Here is a 16,267-nt window from a genome sequence, read left to right on the forward strand (position 1 = left end):
ATTAAGTCAATTAGCGTTGTATATTTCTAACTGATCTTTGAATCCATAAATGAGTTTGTTAAAATGTAATAATTTTTCCTGACCTCATTGTGGATCAGATCCAGAAGACATTTTGCATGATAGTGATATATGACCTCTTTATGACTGTGATTTTTGATGAGTGAATTGAATGCCTGTTTGCTGCTGAGAACGGACTAAGCAGTCCAGAAGATGAATGAATGCATATTTTACAAGATATTATATATATTTTTTAAATGCCTCCATGTACAATGGGAACATTCAAATGTATTTATTTTGGTATCCAGACGGGTATATGGATCACTTAAAAATTAATGGGTTCTAAATTAGACCATTACCCATCTTCAGATTTTATTCATCAAGATCCATCCAGCAGTTTTTGACAAACAAACACCGTCAAAAACAGAACCTTCATGGTGGAGGGATCATTCTAAACCATATCCAGTGCATAAATTGGCTCTCAAAATCTGCTGACACGCTAACTGGTTTGAGACAATAATTACTTGTCTTGAATGTATTTATAGCTATATGTCTATCTTGGCCTGGAGGATTCTATTAATTTCTATAAACAGTGGCGTACAAAGTATATTAGAACTTGTGGCATGCTGACACTCAAAAACACAGCGCTGATCCTTTTATAATTTAATTTATTTATGTAGCAGGCATTAAAAAGCAAGAATAAGTGAATCTATGTGAAATACAATAAACCCTTATTATTTACGTCTGCCAGTGAGAGGCAAGAGGACATGATTGGTGGTGCATTCGCACACAGAATAACTAGTTTTGAACGGATTTCAACATTTTAATTTTTGAAAAGGTGGAAACTTGGGAGGGAAAGCATTTGTTTGATTTTAGCCCTTCTCTGGATGATAGCATGAATCCTGGATATTTCTTTTCCAAATCATCCTAAAACAATGAAATGAGCTCTACTAAGGCAGCTGATGGCATCACCATATTAGTAGTCATGGCTTCGTGTGGCAGATGCACACACTTATACATTTCTGAGAGCCATTTAGCAAATAAATGTGTTTTATATTCAGGGTAAATCCGTGGAAAACTTTTTCATGGCAGTGACTAAGAGTAGGATTTTGTTTTTAGTAGGTAATAAGGTTTTCTTTAGGAACTACACCTGAATGAAAAACAAAAACAAAACACACACACATACAATGTAATGGCATCAAATTCAGTAAAATCCCAACGTGTTTCACAGATACAACATATAATTCCATTTTAGAATTCCAGGTGGCCACGATCAGCTCGCTGCCGACTTTCATCGCCAGAAGTTGTCTGTGGCAGGTAAAGTGCACGAAACAAACTTTAAACACACACTCATTCACAAATAAACAAGAGGTAGACAATGTTATGGCACCATTTCCAATTTTAATTAAAAAATTCACTTAAATATTAATTCAATAAAAAAATGAGAAACGATACATTTGTTTAGGCCTTGGAATAAAAAAAACCTTCCAAATATACCCCCAGTTTTTATGGTCAACTATCACTGTTCTTCCTGCCTGCTCAAGCCAGTTCAGCACACTTGGCGGTCTTTTACAGTGTGTATCATTAATCTTGCACTGTCTGGCTCTTGTAGCCTGTTGCCCTACAAGCCATTCCTTGTTGCTAGTAATCGACCTGAGGTATGAAAGGCTTTTTCCTCGAAAATAGAAAAGATTTCGATAAAGATCAAGGCCACAAGTTTAAACCTCTTCAAACAAGGTTGTTTACTGCTTAGAAGGGACAATTACAAGCACACGTGATTTAAACATAACCCAACATAGACACGTTCCGTCTCGAAGAGGAAGGGTTAGTCACTGTGGGTGTAATACAGTCTCCAGTAAAAAGGAAAAACAAGATCAGATTTGAAAAACCAAACCAGTAATGTTTTAAATGAATCAGTATCCCCTTTTCTGTTCAACACACTTTAACAGCCGACAGAAAGGCAGGAACGCCATTAAGTTCATTTCCCCCTGGATTTCTGAAGAGGGGTGAAGAAAGGAATCACTTCCTGTCTACCCCTGAACCCAGAACGCTTTCGTACATTATAAAAAACAGACTTCCTGGAATGCACAACTAAAAAAACGATGATAAAAAAAAAAATTGATTCGATTTTTCTGAATAAGTCCATTTACAATTATTTACTCAAACTAAATGAATAAACCCTTATATTAATTAATTATTGATGCAAAATAAATAATTTTCTTTTTCTCACATTAGAGATGCAGTCATCAAATTACTCAGTTTTGTGTTAATACATTTTCAGAAATAACCCACATCCTGTAGCTCAGTGAAAGAAAAAGGTTCCTGAAGACAATTCAATCATGGTCTCATACTGGAGCCCCGATCACAGGGGCGTCTCTCTCTTATATAAGGCTGCACTGGTGGGACCTTCAAACTGCAGTTTGATGGCCCGTTTCAGGTTAAGCTGTGGATCTGTGGTTGTCATAGTGACCATGGCATCGTTTGGCAAGGCACTACATGGTGGGACTGGGGTAAGACCGTAGGAAGCATCTGACAAAATCTCCTTCTGGGTTAGAGAATCCCAAGCTTCACCTTGACTGGAGTTCTGTAGCCTATGTGGGTAACCTAGAGGAGGACTCTCCCTGGTTTTATAATTTAATGCGGGGGCCTCTTGACCTGGCCTGATACCAAGGGAAGCCATGACTGAGTACCATTTACCACCAGAAGTGTTTCTGTCTCCTCTCAACAGTTTTGGGTTTTGCTTATTCATTTTGTCATGACATTCAGGTCCAGATGACAAGCCTTTCTTAGGCAGCTCACAGTTGTGCACAAGAGCAGTGACTGTGCACTCAATGGGAGGACTGCTTTTGGGATACCTCTGGCTGCTCCCATGGACGCTACCCCTGCCTGAGCTCCCTGGTGGGGGGAGGGTGGAGGGTCGGCTACGACTGCGGGGAAGCGAGTGCTGTTGGATTTGCTGAATGAAGCTGAGGCTGTCCGCTGGCACCGTCTGCACTGTGGCCAGGGAATGACAAGTAGATGACGCTTGGGAGCTCTGCGTGGAGTAGAATCGTTCTGCAGTGGAGCTGGGAGAGGACATTGAAGAGGAGGAGGAGGTAGTGGCTGCGACGTCGCCTCCATTTCTCTCTGTGATGATTGAGGAGAGAATCTTGATGGGTTTGACAGGTGAGAAAGCACCTGAGGTAGACAAGAGTCCCACATATGCCTTGGCTCCATAACTCTCCAAAAGCCTGACTATATTAAAGTGCCCATGTTTCCCAGCCACTTTGACAGGAGTCCGACCATATTTGTCCACGTGATCAGGACTTGCACCCCTTTCCAGAAGCATTGCAACAATATTAGCATGTCCCTCCTGGGCAGCGATGCTCAGAGCCGTTGCCCCTTGGAAGCAAGAAAGGTCTATTTTGATACCATTGGCTTCCAGGAGACAATGTCCTACCTTACCATGTCCTGTCCAAGCCATGGAATGTAGTGGTGGTCTCCCCTCTGTATCTTGTTCATTGGGGTCAGCCCCGTGCTTTAAAAGGAGGTCTACAAGCGCCACAGATCCCTGCCAGGAGGCCACATGAAGCGCTGCACGACCCTCAGAGTCTTTGGATTCCAAGGGCACACCCCCTTTCTCTATGAGGAGAGTAGCCATTTCAAGAAAACCCTCTAAGACCAGAATGTAAAGCAGAGGCCTTCCCTCTGCATCCCGGACGTCTGTGTCTGCTCCTCTTCTCATGAGCAGCTCAGCAGCCTCAGCATGGCCCTCCAGGAGGGCAGCACTCAAGGCTGAATGTCCATCATATGCTCTGTGATCAATAGGGGAATGTCTGTCCAACAACAACTTGACCGTGCTCAAGTGGCCTTCCTGGGCAGCCAATATAAGAGGGATGCGCCCTTCGATGTCCATCTCTCCAACACGTGCCATGCTGCCTTGCTCTGTCAAAGCAGCACACACAGCTCGATGACCATCACAGGCAGCCGCATGCAGCGGAGTCCAACCGAGATCATCCTTGTGGTTCTCATCCAGACCTCGGTCCAGCAGGGCGCGGACAACTCCGACACTGCCTCTTGCCGCTGCTAGGCAGAGTGCTGTTCTACCTTCACAATCAATGGCATCTACAGCTGCTCCCCAGACAAGGAGCCGTGACACCGTCTTCATGCGGCCCATTGCTGCAGCTGCCAGCAAAGGCGTAGCTGCAGCTGCAGCAGCGACGTTGCCATCAGTGCCGGCAGTCTCATCTACATCAGCACCAGCTTCTAGCAAAAGTTCAATGATGTCGTCATGGCCCTCATAGGCTGCAAGAAGCAATGGCGTCATTCCGTCGTGGTCTCTGTGTCCCGGATCTGCTCCGCGTTCCAGCAGCAGACTCACTGCCTCGCCGTAACCTTTGACCCCAGCTGCTGTAGGGACACAGAGGGCAGCCACTGAGAGAGCAGTGCGCCCATCCCCATCTGCCAAGTCAACTTCTGCATTGTGCGCCAGTAGCACTTCAACAGCTTCATGATGTCCCATATAAGCGGCAGCAATAAGTGGTGTGCGGCCATTGTTGTCAGCTTTGTCGACCTGGGCCCCATAGTTCAGCAGAGTCAGGACAATTTCCTCATGGCCCCCCCAGGCAGCAGCTCTAAGAGCAGTACGGCCATCGCCATCACATCCATCCACATCTGCTCCTGCATCCAGCAAAAGTCGGACAGCCTCACTGTGTCCTCCCCAAGATGCAGAGCGTAATGCTGTCCAGCCGTCTTTGTCAATGTGCTCCATCATTTGCATTGTTTGTGGCTCGTGGCTCTTGGCCCATTCCAGCAGCACCTTCAACACATTGATATGGCCCTGCTTGGAAGCCAAAGTCAGTGGGGTTTGACCCTGATGGTCACTATTCATTGGATCAAGTCCATGAGTTAGGAGAAGTTTGACTACATGTGCCAAACCCTGGTGAGCTGCACTGGCCAGCAAAGTCTGTCCATCTATAGAACCGGGGTGCTTCACTGACACCCCACTTTCTAGCATCTTCTTTACAGACACCTCCATTTCAAATGCATGTTGCAAAATATTTTCCTTCTCACTTGCACAATTCACTCCAATGCTTAATTCAGCACATGTAAAAATGTCTGCAGAGATGAGTCCACTCCTCATTAAAAGCTGTAGAACGTCCTGACTAACCAGAACAGGAAGCTGAGTTAAGGACAAAGTGAGGGCACCACTGCTACCAGGGGTAAACGCAGGCACACCTATCCACAGCATCCAAAGTGGCAATAATGATGGGCTGTTCTTATGGTGACCTGAGCAAACCAAATGTGTGGCTAGCTGACAAGTGTCCTCAATGTCCAGGTACGGTCCCTGCAAAGACAGAGCCATGGCAAGCATACTGTGACCCTCCGCTCTGCTACACAGGTACTTCTGTGTGCAATACTTGACATCAGTCAGCCACTCAGCAAAGCTGGCATGAAAAAGCAGTTTGGTTCCGCCAGGGCCATCATTTAGCAGAGGAGCGAGGGTTTGGAACTTGTTTCTAAAGTCCTCCAAACTGATTAAGGAGTCATGAGACCAGACTGCTGTGAACAGCTGCTGGCGAGTGAGGGGCCTTGGGGCAGCCAAGAGTACGTTCAAGAGAGGTCTGACGAAGGCATACAGTCCTTGAGGGAACAGCCTCTGGCATAGCCAGAGGTAGAGACCACTGAGGGTCCCAGGGATGTCCCGGATCTCCCTGAGACCCACCAGTGCACCGGCCACACCATCCAGCACACGCTCCAGGAAGAGGAAGCATCCGCTGCTCTTAATGTGGAGCAGATTCAGCATGTCAGCTGTGTCAGGGGTGAGCTGGCGACGAAGTGCAGCGTCCTCATCGAGCCGGGAGAGGATGTACTGTTGCACATCGTGAACTGGGGAGGGCTTCCGCAAATCATCCAGACAGAGCCTACAAAAACCTACAACACAGAAAGAGATAAAGCCATTCGTTTTATTCCCTATATTTTGTATTTCACTACCATATAGACTTCAAACTTTCCATATAATGCAATTTTGGGACTCTGATGGGCAATTAGTTTTTAACCAGGATCTACTTATTAACAAGGACATACTGATTAACCTTATATTTTCCCCCTAGGTTTACGATAGAGGCGACGTCTTTAAATGTGACCAATGGCATGACAACAAAATATAAATGCTCAACTGCATGATTTCAGCATCAACTACTTACATAAAGTGCACATTGCAGATCCATGTGTCTGATTGTAGACACCAGGTTTTTCAAGAAAAACGTATGACGTAGGAGTTTTACAATTCTGATATCCAAGTGTATCAAATTTGATACGAAGGCATACAGTCTGATACACTTGGATTTAAATGTCTAACTTGGGTGTAATGAAGATCTTATTAAAGCCACTGCAATAAATGGTTTGATTTACAGCCAATGATAAGAAAAACTGCATTTAACTTGTCGTTACTCAGCCATTGGATGTATTACTAATGTGGGTGTTAAGATCACCCACAATAATAAGTTTGCCATTATTTGCCAAACATCATTGAATGAGATTAGAGGCTTGAATTTACAGATATAATATCATCTAAGTGCATGTTCCTTTTTACCTGAGAATAATTTGCACACAGCCTTGTTTTGGCGACGGACAGAGCAGATCAGCAGCAGCCAGCCAGGCAGTAGGTGTTGATTGTGGGCCAGGAGTTCTGCAATAGAGTTGCTTTTCCCACCTACTGCATCTGCATCATATACCACATCCAGGGCATCGACCACCATCATCAGAGTCTGGACAGGTGGAGGAATGTCCAACAGTGGTCCTAACACTGCTCTGAATACATGTAAGAAAGAGACAGACACACAAAGAATGAAATTAAATTAAAGTCCTGTCGAAAACTGTATGAGTCACGGGCAGGTCAAGGGCTTGACTTCACTCTGACAGCAGTGCAAATGCATCACAGATCAACACGACAGGTCAAACGCTTTTACATAGAAATCCACCACACGAAATCAACGCCTGACTCCAGGCAAACCCACGTCACAGAGGAAAATGTTTTGTTGAATTTTATTCCCTCCCTATTTCACAATTTAAGCCCCATGCACTGTCAATCATGTTGTGCGTGCAGACCCAGCGCTGATGGACCACCCTACTTCACGCTCATCTCACTGGCAAACACGCAAGACGATCAATCTGAATATTAGTTCTGTACTGTAACTCTAGATTCAATCTAGAGCAACAGGCTGCAGATTCTAGGTGCAGCCCTCCTACGTCTATGACTGCGAGCGAGGGTTACCCACATGCACCAACACATTTTCAGTCATTTGAATACTTGATGAACTTCTTCTGAGTCAATAAGTGATATCGGTGCTTTGTGCAGATTTCCCCCGGCACATGGACAAAAGAACATTTGAATGCTTTATTCTTATTCTACTGCGTATCAGACTCGTGGAACAGCTCAAATGTTGCACCTTATTGTTTCCTCAATACACTATGTATTATTAACCATCTACCATAAATCAGTCACAAGGTAATAAAGGTGTGAATGGCAAATACGAAATAAACCGCTGTGTTAAACAGCTGTTTCAAAAGCTCAGTCAGCACCCACACCCTGCTGTGATCAGAGAGTGATTCAGGCTGCTGGAACGTCCAAAATTTCCTGCTCCACCCTGAGCACATGTGCCCACACGCATGCACATATACACACAAGCAATTCCAGATACACACCCACATGGGCTGATGTGTGTGTGTGTGTGTGCACATGTGTGCACAAACCTAGCATGCCTGTCTAGCTTGCCTTGAGATCTTTTCAGTGACTATTAATTTGTACCTCTGCCGAGGCAAGGCGGAGGTTATGTAATTTGTTAGCAAGATAACGTTCTGGACGGATCTGGATGAAATGTTCAGGAAAGGTTGGGGATATTACCAGGAACATATAATTACATTTTGGTGACGACACAAAAGAGATCTTGGATTCTAGATCACTTTAACATTTTTGTTAACATTGCAGTCAATAAAGCTTCAAGATTTGTTCCTTAGTATCTCGGTTGATTGTTGACGGACGTTTATGGAATTTGAGACAGTCATGTAGGGTGGGAGACCTCGATCTCACCACCACCACTCACTGGATCGGATCCAGAATGCAGTCAGTAAAAATTAACGGATTCAATAATCAATTACAAATACAATTCAACTCTGATTCACTTTTACTTTTCATGGTTGGTGTATAAAGATACCAAGAACAATTTAGAACTGGGGGTGCACCGATCGATCAGCCAATTCATACATATGAAACTGATCAACCTCCGCAAAGGTCTGAAAGTCAGCCACTGTCTCCTGCTCTGCCATTAAATCACTAACAGGCCTGCCTACCTGCCCGAGCCTATGGCTCCGCCCCCTGCTGCATTGAAAGCGAGCGCCTGTTTAGCTTGGCTGGACATTTAGTAGATGAGAAAAGACTTTTCCTGTCTGGTGAAAAAACAGAAATGACCTGTGCCATGTTAATTCTTGTTATTAGTTACCCGTTGACTTATGAACATGTTAAATCTAATCTAATCCTAATCTCTTTGCATAGCCACTATGCAAAGACAATAAAGGCTTTCTATTCTATTCTATGCTGCACTCGTTTTTGCAGAATGTTTGACTTTTAGGAGCTTTTGTCCTGTAAGTGGTGCATGTTATTTTTAGATTGACAATTTTACATTGAAATCGTCACAAAATTGCTGCATTTGGGCATTTTTTTCTTTCTTGCCCTACAAGAAAGAAAACCTAAAACTAAGGTCACCTTATTGCTGGTTTAGGTTGTTTTGTTAGTTTGTCCTGTAGACAGTTCGTTTATTAATGACCTCAAGCCTTGTCATTTCCTTTGATTTGTAAAAGCAAAATACTGCTGTGCACTTTATTTTTGGTGAGAAGCTCAAAACAGGTCTGTAGTGTAACCTGTTGCACACATTTTGATTGGGTTCATTAAAATGAGATTGGAACATTGAAGATGTTGCTGTGAGTTATTTAAAAAAATCGGGATCGGCAGGTCAGGACTTTTTAAAGATCGGTGATTGGTGATCGGCCAGACAATTGCAATCGGTGCACCTCTATTTAGAGCCTTTTGATGATGATCCAGATCCAGATCCAGATCACCATGTGGTTGGTGCAAATCCAATTAGGAGGGGAATGAGCTGCTTGCCGGAGGTCTGCGCTTTGAGTGATTTTCTATTCTGATACAATCAGCTTCCCCAGATTGCTCCCAGTGGGTCTGGCAGCGGTCGCCCACTGGAGTGTGAATGTGTGTGTGAATGGGTGAATGTAAGGCTTAATTGCAAAGCTCTTTGAGCACTGCAAAAGGTGGAAAAGGCGCTATATAAGTGCAGTCCATTTATGATTTACTAAATCCTTGTTGAAATATGTCTCTAATTCCATTTCATGAAAACTATTAAACAGAAAACAATGTTACTAATATAAGAAATGTACACTCAGATGTAACCACCAAGGGTTCACAAACCTCAAAGTAAGTAATCAATGCAAAAAATATATACATATTATATGTAATACTTCAGAGCGCACAGAGCTGCAAATATCCACGTAGCTGAATGCAGCATCGGCACGCAGATATGAAAGGTCTTTTGGACCTCAAATAAACCTCCAGGGTCTTAATCCTAAAGCATTTTTTATTAAGATATGAGAAACATTTAGATAGGAAAGTTGCTTTGCTGTGGCGACCCCTCACAAGACAAGCCGAAAAGTACAATAGTAGTAGTACTAGAGGGCTGGAGACGTTTGACTCGTGTTACTGAAAATGTAATTTTGTTTGGTTTGGTTTGACCTTGGCTCCAGATGAACATTCTTGCTAACTTTAGCCTGAGAATTATTCATTCAGTCTGCTGATGCCTTTTGACTTTTACTTTTGTGGTCTGACACTGGAATTTCACTAATATGCAAAGTATTCCCCTTTCTAGCATATATATATATATATATATATAAAATAATATATAATACTTTTCATATTAGTGAAATTCCAGTGTCTGAATATATATATATAAAAAATGAGTCATTGCTTCATGTCATCAGAAATATATAATAATTCCAAGACCAAATAAAAGGAGAGCAATTTAATGAATCGCTAATTTTAAAATCCAGAAAATACATTTTGACATGAATAAATGTAGTAAACATACATGTCGGTTTAATTCCATGTTAGAGACATAAAGACAGGAGTCCTGTCATTCAGGTGACAAACAGTGTTTAACCCATGACATCATTCTGATAATGGGTCAGCCGGGGCTGAACTCCAGTCAGTTCCCCTTCAATAAACACAGGGTGTGTGTGTGTGTGTGTGTGTGCTGTTATTAGTGTTAATGTCTGTGCTTAACAATGACCAGAAGGTCCAGTCAGGCTTCCCTTTGACCAGACTTTAAGAAAGGTCTTTGAATAGTCATGTCCAGAAAAGAAACCCTTACACCTTTTTCCAAGTTTTTGTTGTGTGTTTTTGTGCCATTAACAGTAAAGCGGGCTTCCAATTATATAAAAGCAGACGCTGCTGCTATACAAATACCTCCCGAAGTGTTAACGCAACACTAGGAGGTCATAAATAGATGTGCTGTGTCAGCAGTGGATGTAATTGTCTCTTTAGTCTGCTAAAGCTCAGAGAATTGGCCACACAAAACTGTTAAAATTAAATGTACCTACAAGCAACGGGGTTATTTTTTAAGCCCGATAAGATCAATCGCTGAAGTATCAGACTCAGGATTAACCGACACCTCCGAGTTGAAGTGTGAAATCTCTCCGAAATGAAGTCATTTGTGTGATAAACCTGTGGAAACCGATGCATCCAACAACCTGCTATCAAAGTATTATGCATTTCTGCTGCAAATGAATGCAGTTGTCATCACATGAGGAGGATATTATTTTAAAGTGTTTGGCTGCTACTGGACATAAGGAATCCACATGCTTCAGATTCAGATTCAGATTCAGACAACTTTATTTATCCCAAGGGGCAATTCAGTTTAAGACCATACAATACAAACATAATAAATAAAAAAATAAAATAACTAAAAAATAAAAAATAATGCAATGGTTAAATAAACTGCACTTTACATTAACATATCTCATTGGAGAATGACAAGCAGAATTCAACCCTGCCCTGATGATGACAACTACAGCTGGGCTCCACAAATCTTATCTTATCTTTGTGTACTTTTGTCATCTGATTAAAGAAACTTCCTGATCTACACACTTCCCTGCAGAGGAAGTGAAATCTCTTAGCACTACTTAAGGCTTTCTATTACACTTTGGCCCAGTCCTGGACTCAAGTTTCTGGCTGACCTTTTGACCCTGAGTTTCAGCTGGACTTGTACTGTCACAATCACACTCCGTGTCAAAAGGCGTTCAACTAAGACCCTGTGCGGAAATCACTTAATTCGATTTGCATACAAGTAACGATGCTGACCTCAGCTGGTGTTTGTCTAGCACAGGCATGGGCAATCTACGGCCCGCGGGCCATATACGGCCCATTGGGCTTTTTAATCGGCCCCGCCGAACATTCCATCCATCTGTTCCTTGTCCGGCCCCTCTGTCAAATTTTAGTACCCATTGTGGCCCGCGAGTCAAAAGGTTTGCCCACTCTAGCTGACTTCTTTTTTTCACACTTCCGGTTAGTCAAGGCTTCATGTGACTCTTTTGCCAAGAAAAATCTACTTTGACAACAAATAGTAGCTTTAACATGGATAAAATAATTAATGATGTGACAATCTACAAGTTTATAACAGCAGCTGTAGTGTAGTTCTAAAGCTATTCCTGCCTATGGGCAAACAACCAAACTGCCGTTTGTGGCAGTTCCCATGTCCAGTGGAGCTATCAGCCCAACAAGTGTAAGGCACGCGGGTCTCAAGCATCTACTACTACTACTGCTGTACTTTCAGCTTGTCCCGTGAGCGGTCGCCACAGCAAATCAATGTTCTCCACTTCACCTTGTCCTTTGCATCGTCCTCCCCAACACCAGCCACCGGTGTTGGGGAGGACGTCCCTGTCTCTCCTCTGGACATGTCCAAACCATCAAAGTCTGTCCTCTCTGACCTTGTCTCCAAAATGTCTAACCTTTGCTGTCCATCTTATTGCCTCATTTCTATCCAACCTGGTCACTCCCACGGAGAACCTCAGCATCTTCATCTCCTCCACTTCTAGCTCCGCCTCCTGTCTTTTCTTCAGATCCACTGTCTCTAAGCCGTCCATCATGGCTGTCCTCACCACTGTCTTGTAGACCTTTCCCTTCATCCTCTCCAACTATGAGGGGAATGAGCTGCTTGGTGGAGGTCTGTGCTCTGCTTTTCTCATTGTAATACTACCCATTGTGTAAAATGTTGTTATACTATTGTTATATATAGTCATTAAATATATTCCTGGTGTATTAGCTAACTATAGGCCAATTTAGAACCTTCCATTTCTGTCCAAGATTTTAGAGAAAGCAGTTGCCAGTCAGTGGGAAACCTCAACAATAAATGTTGAGGTTTTTCAGTCAGGCATGGCACAGAGGCACAGACAGGACTGCATTATTTCACCTTCTCAATTTTTGAAAACTCAGGAACATATTAACCAGAGAAGGTGCAGAAAAGGTAGTCCGTGCTTTTGTAACTTCCAGACTTGATTACTGCAATGCATTACTGTCCGGTTGGCCCAACAGCTCTATTAAAACATCTTCAGCTAATCCAGAACGCAGCAGCTCGTGTTCTGACAGGAACCAGACGAGAGAACACATTTCCCCTGGTCTGGCGTCTCTGCATTGGCTTCCTGTTCTACTCACTTTTAAAGCCCTCAACAGCCATGCCCCTCCTTAACTTACAGAGCTTATTATGCCATATTTCCCCAATAGAACCCTGCAGTTGGTTCCAAACATTTCCAAGAGCAGACAGGCAGGCAGAGCTTTCAGTTATCAAGCTCATTTATTGTGGAATCAGCTTCCTGATTGGTTTGTGAGACAGACACCATCTCTATGTTCAAGAGTAGACTAAAGACTTTCCTTTTAACAAAGCTTATAGTTAATCAATACAATAACCAATATGATGCCAACGCTGGTTACATAACCTCCTATGACACACTGAGCTCCTATCTCTCCATCTGGTTATTCACATTTTATAAATATATGTCACCAATTCCTCTTTCTTCCCTGTAGTTGTTGCTCTCTGCTCTTCCTTCTGTCCATGGCGCTGCAGAACCTGGACCTGTGAATGTCCAACCGTTGCCATCACTCCTTCCATTAGTATTTAAAGTTTTAGTTTCAGTATTTCCTGCTCTCTAGTCAGCGGTTTGCTCAGCAGCTTAATCTACATGTTGGGAAACACTGCTGTTATTGTAGATTCATTATTTTCTTGTCTTCTCCTCTTCTCTCCTCTCTTTTGTCTCTCCCTCTGCCTGTCCTTGTCTCTGTCTCTCCCGCTCTGTCATTTCCTTGTCACTGATGGACTTATGGTTATTGCTGCTAAGATAAAGTGAGCATCAGATGGACCAGAACTAACAGACAAGCAAGCAAACCAAAGCAGACAAACTCAGTGAACTTCCCCTCTATGAAGCAGCATAACATCAGTTTCAGGAGGAGTTGATGTCTCGCTAACAACAGCCAGGAATCCGTTGGTTTAGGACATTACCCCGTCACCGTCAATTCAAGCCCATGCTTCACCAGTTTGTCTAAGTTCGTCCTCACCAGTTTCGTCTGCAGCCACTTTGTCTTGCAAGAGCCACAAACACAAACAGGGCTGGCTGTGAGCCAGTCGGGGGGGGGATGACGACTCCGTCTCGGTGCTTCCCACCAGAGGTAAGCAAACAGCAGGAGTGTAAAAGCACTCAGAGCAAACACACCGAGAGAGAGAGTAAAAAGCCCTGGATAGAACCTTGCTGGCTGCTGCAGAAACGGTCACTTGGGTTCGGCATTTTTCACTTCTTTGTTCTTTTTTTCTCCTGTTCGAAGGATGTTGTGTCGTAAATAACACAGTTGCATTCATTCACACTGGAGGCCCATTGTCCATGCAGTGAATGGGCTGCATTATGAGAGGAGAAATAAATATCAGACGAGGATGAATAGCCCCTGCCGTCTTTTTCCTGCCACTGTCTTGGCTTCTCTTTGCTCCAGTGATGGCCACATGGCTTTCCCATTCACAGGGTTACAACTTTGCTGTTTGTCCGTTAATAGTCGAATCATCTGCAGCAACTCGTTAGAAACCAAGAGGTGCAACCTGAAAACTTCATGGATCTCATTCTTCCCACATCGTGAGCAGAAAGAAGTTGGTTCAATTGACTCATTGCCTCTTTTCCAGAGGCAGAGTAATGGCCGACTTATCCCACCCCAATATTAAAATAGTAAATTTCATTAAAGTCAATATTGTAATAAATAACTTCGTTATGGACGTCGTTATGCGGCCCGGTAGCGCAGTGGTAAGCGCTGTTGCCTCACAGCAAGGAGGTCAAATCCGGCTTGTGGCCTTTCTATGAGGAGTTTGCATATTCTCCCCGTGTCTGCGTGGGTTCTCTCCGGGTTCTCCGGCTTCCTCCCACCACCAAAAACATGCAGCTTAGGCGGATTGGTGACGTGTGTGAGTGTGTGTGGCTGACTGTCTGTCTCTGTGTTGCCCTGTGATGATCTGTCCTGGGTCCTCGCCAGCTGAGGCCTGCGACCCAATAAATGGACAAAGCGGTTGGAAAATGAATGAAATTTGTTATAACTGTCTACTTCATCATGACAATTTAATACGTTGTCTTAAGGAGTGTATGGGAAAAGAACATAATGATGAAACATAACTCCTTATTGAGCACTGTTTGTTTCTGTATGTACTGTATAATAGTTTGTAATATTTGTTCTATAACACATTTAACAATATCTAGATGAGCAGCAGGAAATATAACATTATTATGGATAAAATAACATGACAGTACCGTAATTTGTTTCTTTTCTTGCTCCATGTAAATATGTACATTTCACATAATAATGATGAAATGTCATATTAGCATAAGTGTATGTATCTTTACATTCTCCAGTCCTGTACAGTGATTTGTATCTGGGAAAAATTTAATCTAACACTCGTTAGAACTGCAAAAATAAAATACAAAAAACAGGCATGCTTTTGTTTTTTCGTTTTTTTTTCTATACCTTGTCTGCATTTGTGCTCAACAGTGACAACGTGCATAAAGTCAGCCACTGTTAGAGTTCTATGCAATTGTAATGTAAAAGGCATGCTTTTACATTACGGAGCACCATCTCCAATGTGATCCTGTCTCATGTTAAAAGTGGAAACAGACTAGATTAGGCCCTCATGACTTGGCATGTAGTGTCGACAAACATGAAATGTTTCTGGTCATCACAATCAAATGTTGAAACTTGTCATAGAAAACAAAAGGAACTGGCCGGGCCGGTTCCCACAGGGCTGTTCTCACCAATGTCTGAATCAGATAAAGCCTTTTTCTGCTGACACTCTCTGAATCTCTCTCTCTCTCTCTCTCAACCCAGCCGGCCAGACAGATGGCCGTCCACCATGAGCCTAGGTTCTGTCCAAGGTTTCTGCCCGTTAAAGGGAAGTTTTTCCTTGCCTCCGTTGCTCTTGTGGGTCAAGTTGGGTTCTGTGTTTCCCTGCAGGTCTTTCCCTGCTAATCCTGTAAAGTGCCTTGAGATGACTTTATGTTGTGATCTGGCGCTATATAAATAAAACTGAATTGAATTGAATTGAATATAATTAGCAGCAATATTAGTTAGTATTCGCAGTATGTAATGTCACATATAACAACAGAAAGTAGAAGTGAGTTGAGTAAATAAAGTGGACAATTGGACAAACCTCTTGAAGGTTTCAACAGGGTCTCTTTGGCATGCGAGAGGCTCCAGAGCCGAGGCGACAGACGGGCTGTTGAGGATCTCTCTGTACGCGGGAGATAGCAGCGCTGAGGCCTTCAGCTGTTCCACCAGGCCCAGGACAAAGCTCCACAGCACCGGACTCCTGGGGTCCTCCCTTTGGCAGAAGTGGTAAGCAAGGCAGCGGGGTGCCAACCCGACCGCCAGGCCTGTCTGTGAGGTGGGCCACACCATCTCAGTGCACAGGGCTGTCTTCCCCGCACCGGGGCCACCCGTCACCAGAACCCCTGGTGGCTGACCCGGCATGGAGCAGGTGTCCAGGCAGCAACGCAGCTTGTCTAGGGCCCATTCCCGGCAGTAGAAACGGCGGCCCTGGAGCAAGCTGGGGCTGCTCCCAAATCCACTGCCACTCATTTCTCCCTGGGGGTCTGATATCCTGGGGAAAACTGAAGCCCAGCTCCCATGCTCCTCTTTAGGGTCGATGGATTC

General features: G+C 43.6%; 1 protein-coding gene across 1 annotated transcript; it reads right to left on the reverse strand.

The window, feature by feature from the left end:
* Positions 1–1,326: 1,326 nt before the first annotated feature.
* Positions 1,327–16,192, reverse strand: ankrd50l (ankyrin repeat domain 50-like). Its single transcript, XM_068746216.1, has 3 exons — positions 15,765–16,192; positions 6,572–6,789; positions 1,327–5,910 (listed from the first exon to the last, which is right to left on the reverse strand). Exons 1-3 carry the CDS (start codon positions 16,190–16,192, stop codon positions 2,360–2,362), a joined length of 4,197 nt encoding a protein of 1,398 aa, XP_068602317.1. The 3' UTR covers positions 1,327–2,359.
* Between the last annotated feature and the right edge of the window lie 75 nt (positions 16,193–16,267).

The sequence above is a fragment of the Brachionichthys hirsutus genome, chromosome 12 (genome assembly GCF_040956055.1).
Source record: "Brachionichthys hirsutus isolate HB-005 chromosome 12, CSIRO-AGI_Bhir_v1, whole genome shotgun sequence".
Classification (NCBI taxonomy): Eukaryota; Metazoa; Chordata; class Actinopteri; order Lophiiformes; family Brachionichthyidae; genus Brachionichthys; species Brachionichthys hirsutus.

Coding starts and splice junctions, on each gene's coding strand:
- ankrd50l (XM_068746216.1), bottom strand. CDS start 16,192: ATGAGTGGCAGTGGATTTGGGAGCAGCCCCAGCTTGCTCCAGGGCCGC. Junction 6,790..15,764: donor CCTGTTGAAACCTTCAAGAG/GTTTGTCCAATT, acceptor ACATGTATTCAG/AGCAGTGTTAGGACCACTGT. Junction 5,911..6,571: donor TGTGTGCAAATTATTCTCAG/GTAAAAAGGAAC, acceptor TCTGTGTTGTAG/GTTTTTGTAGGCTCTGTCTG.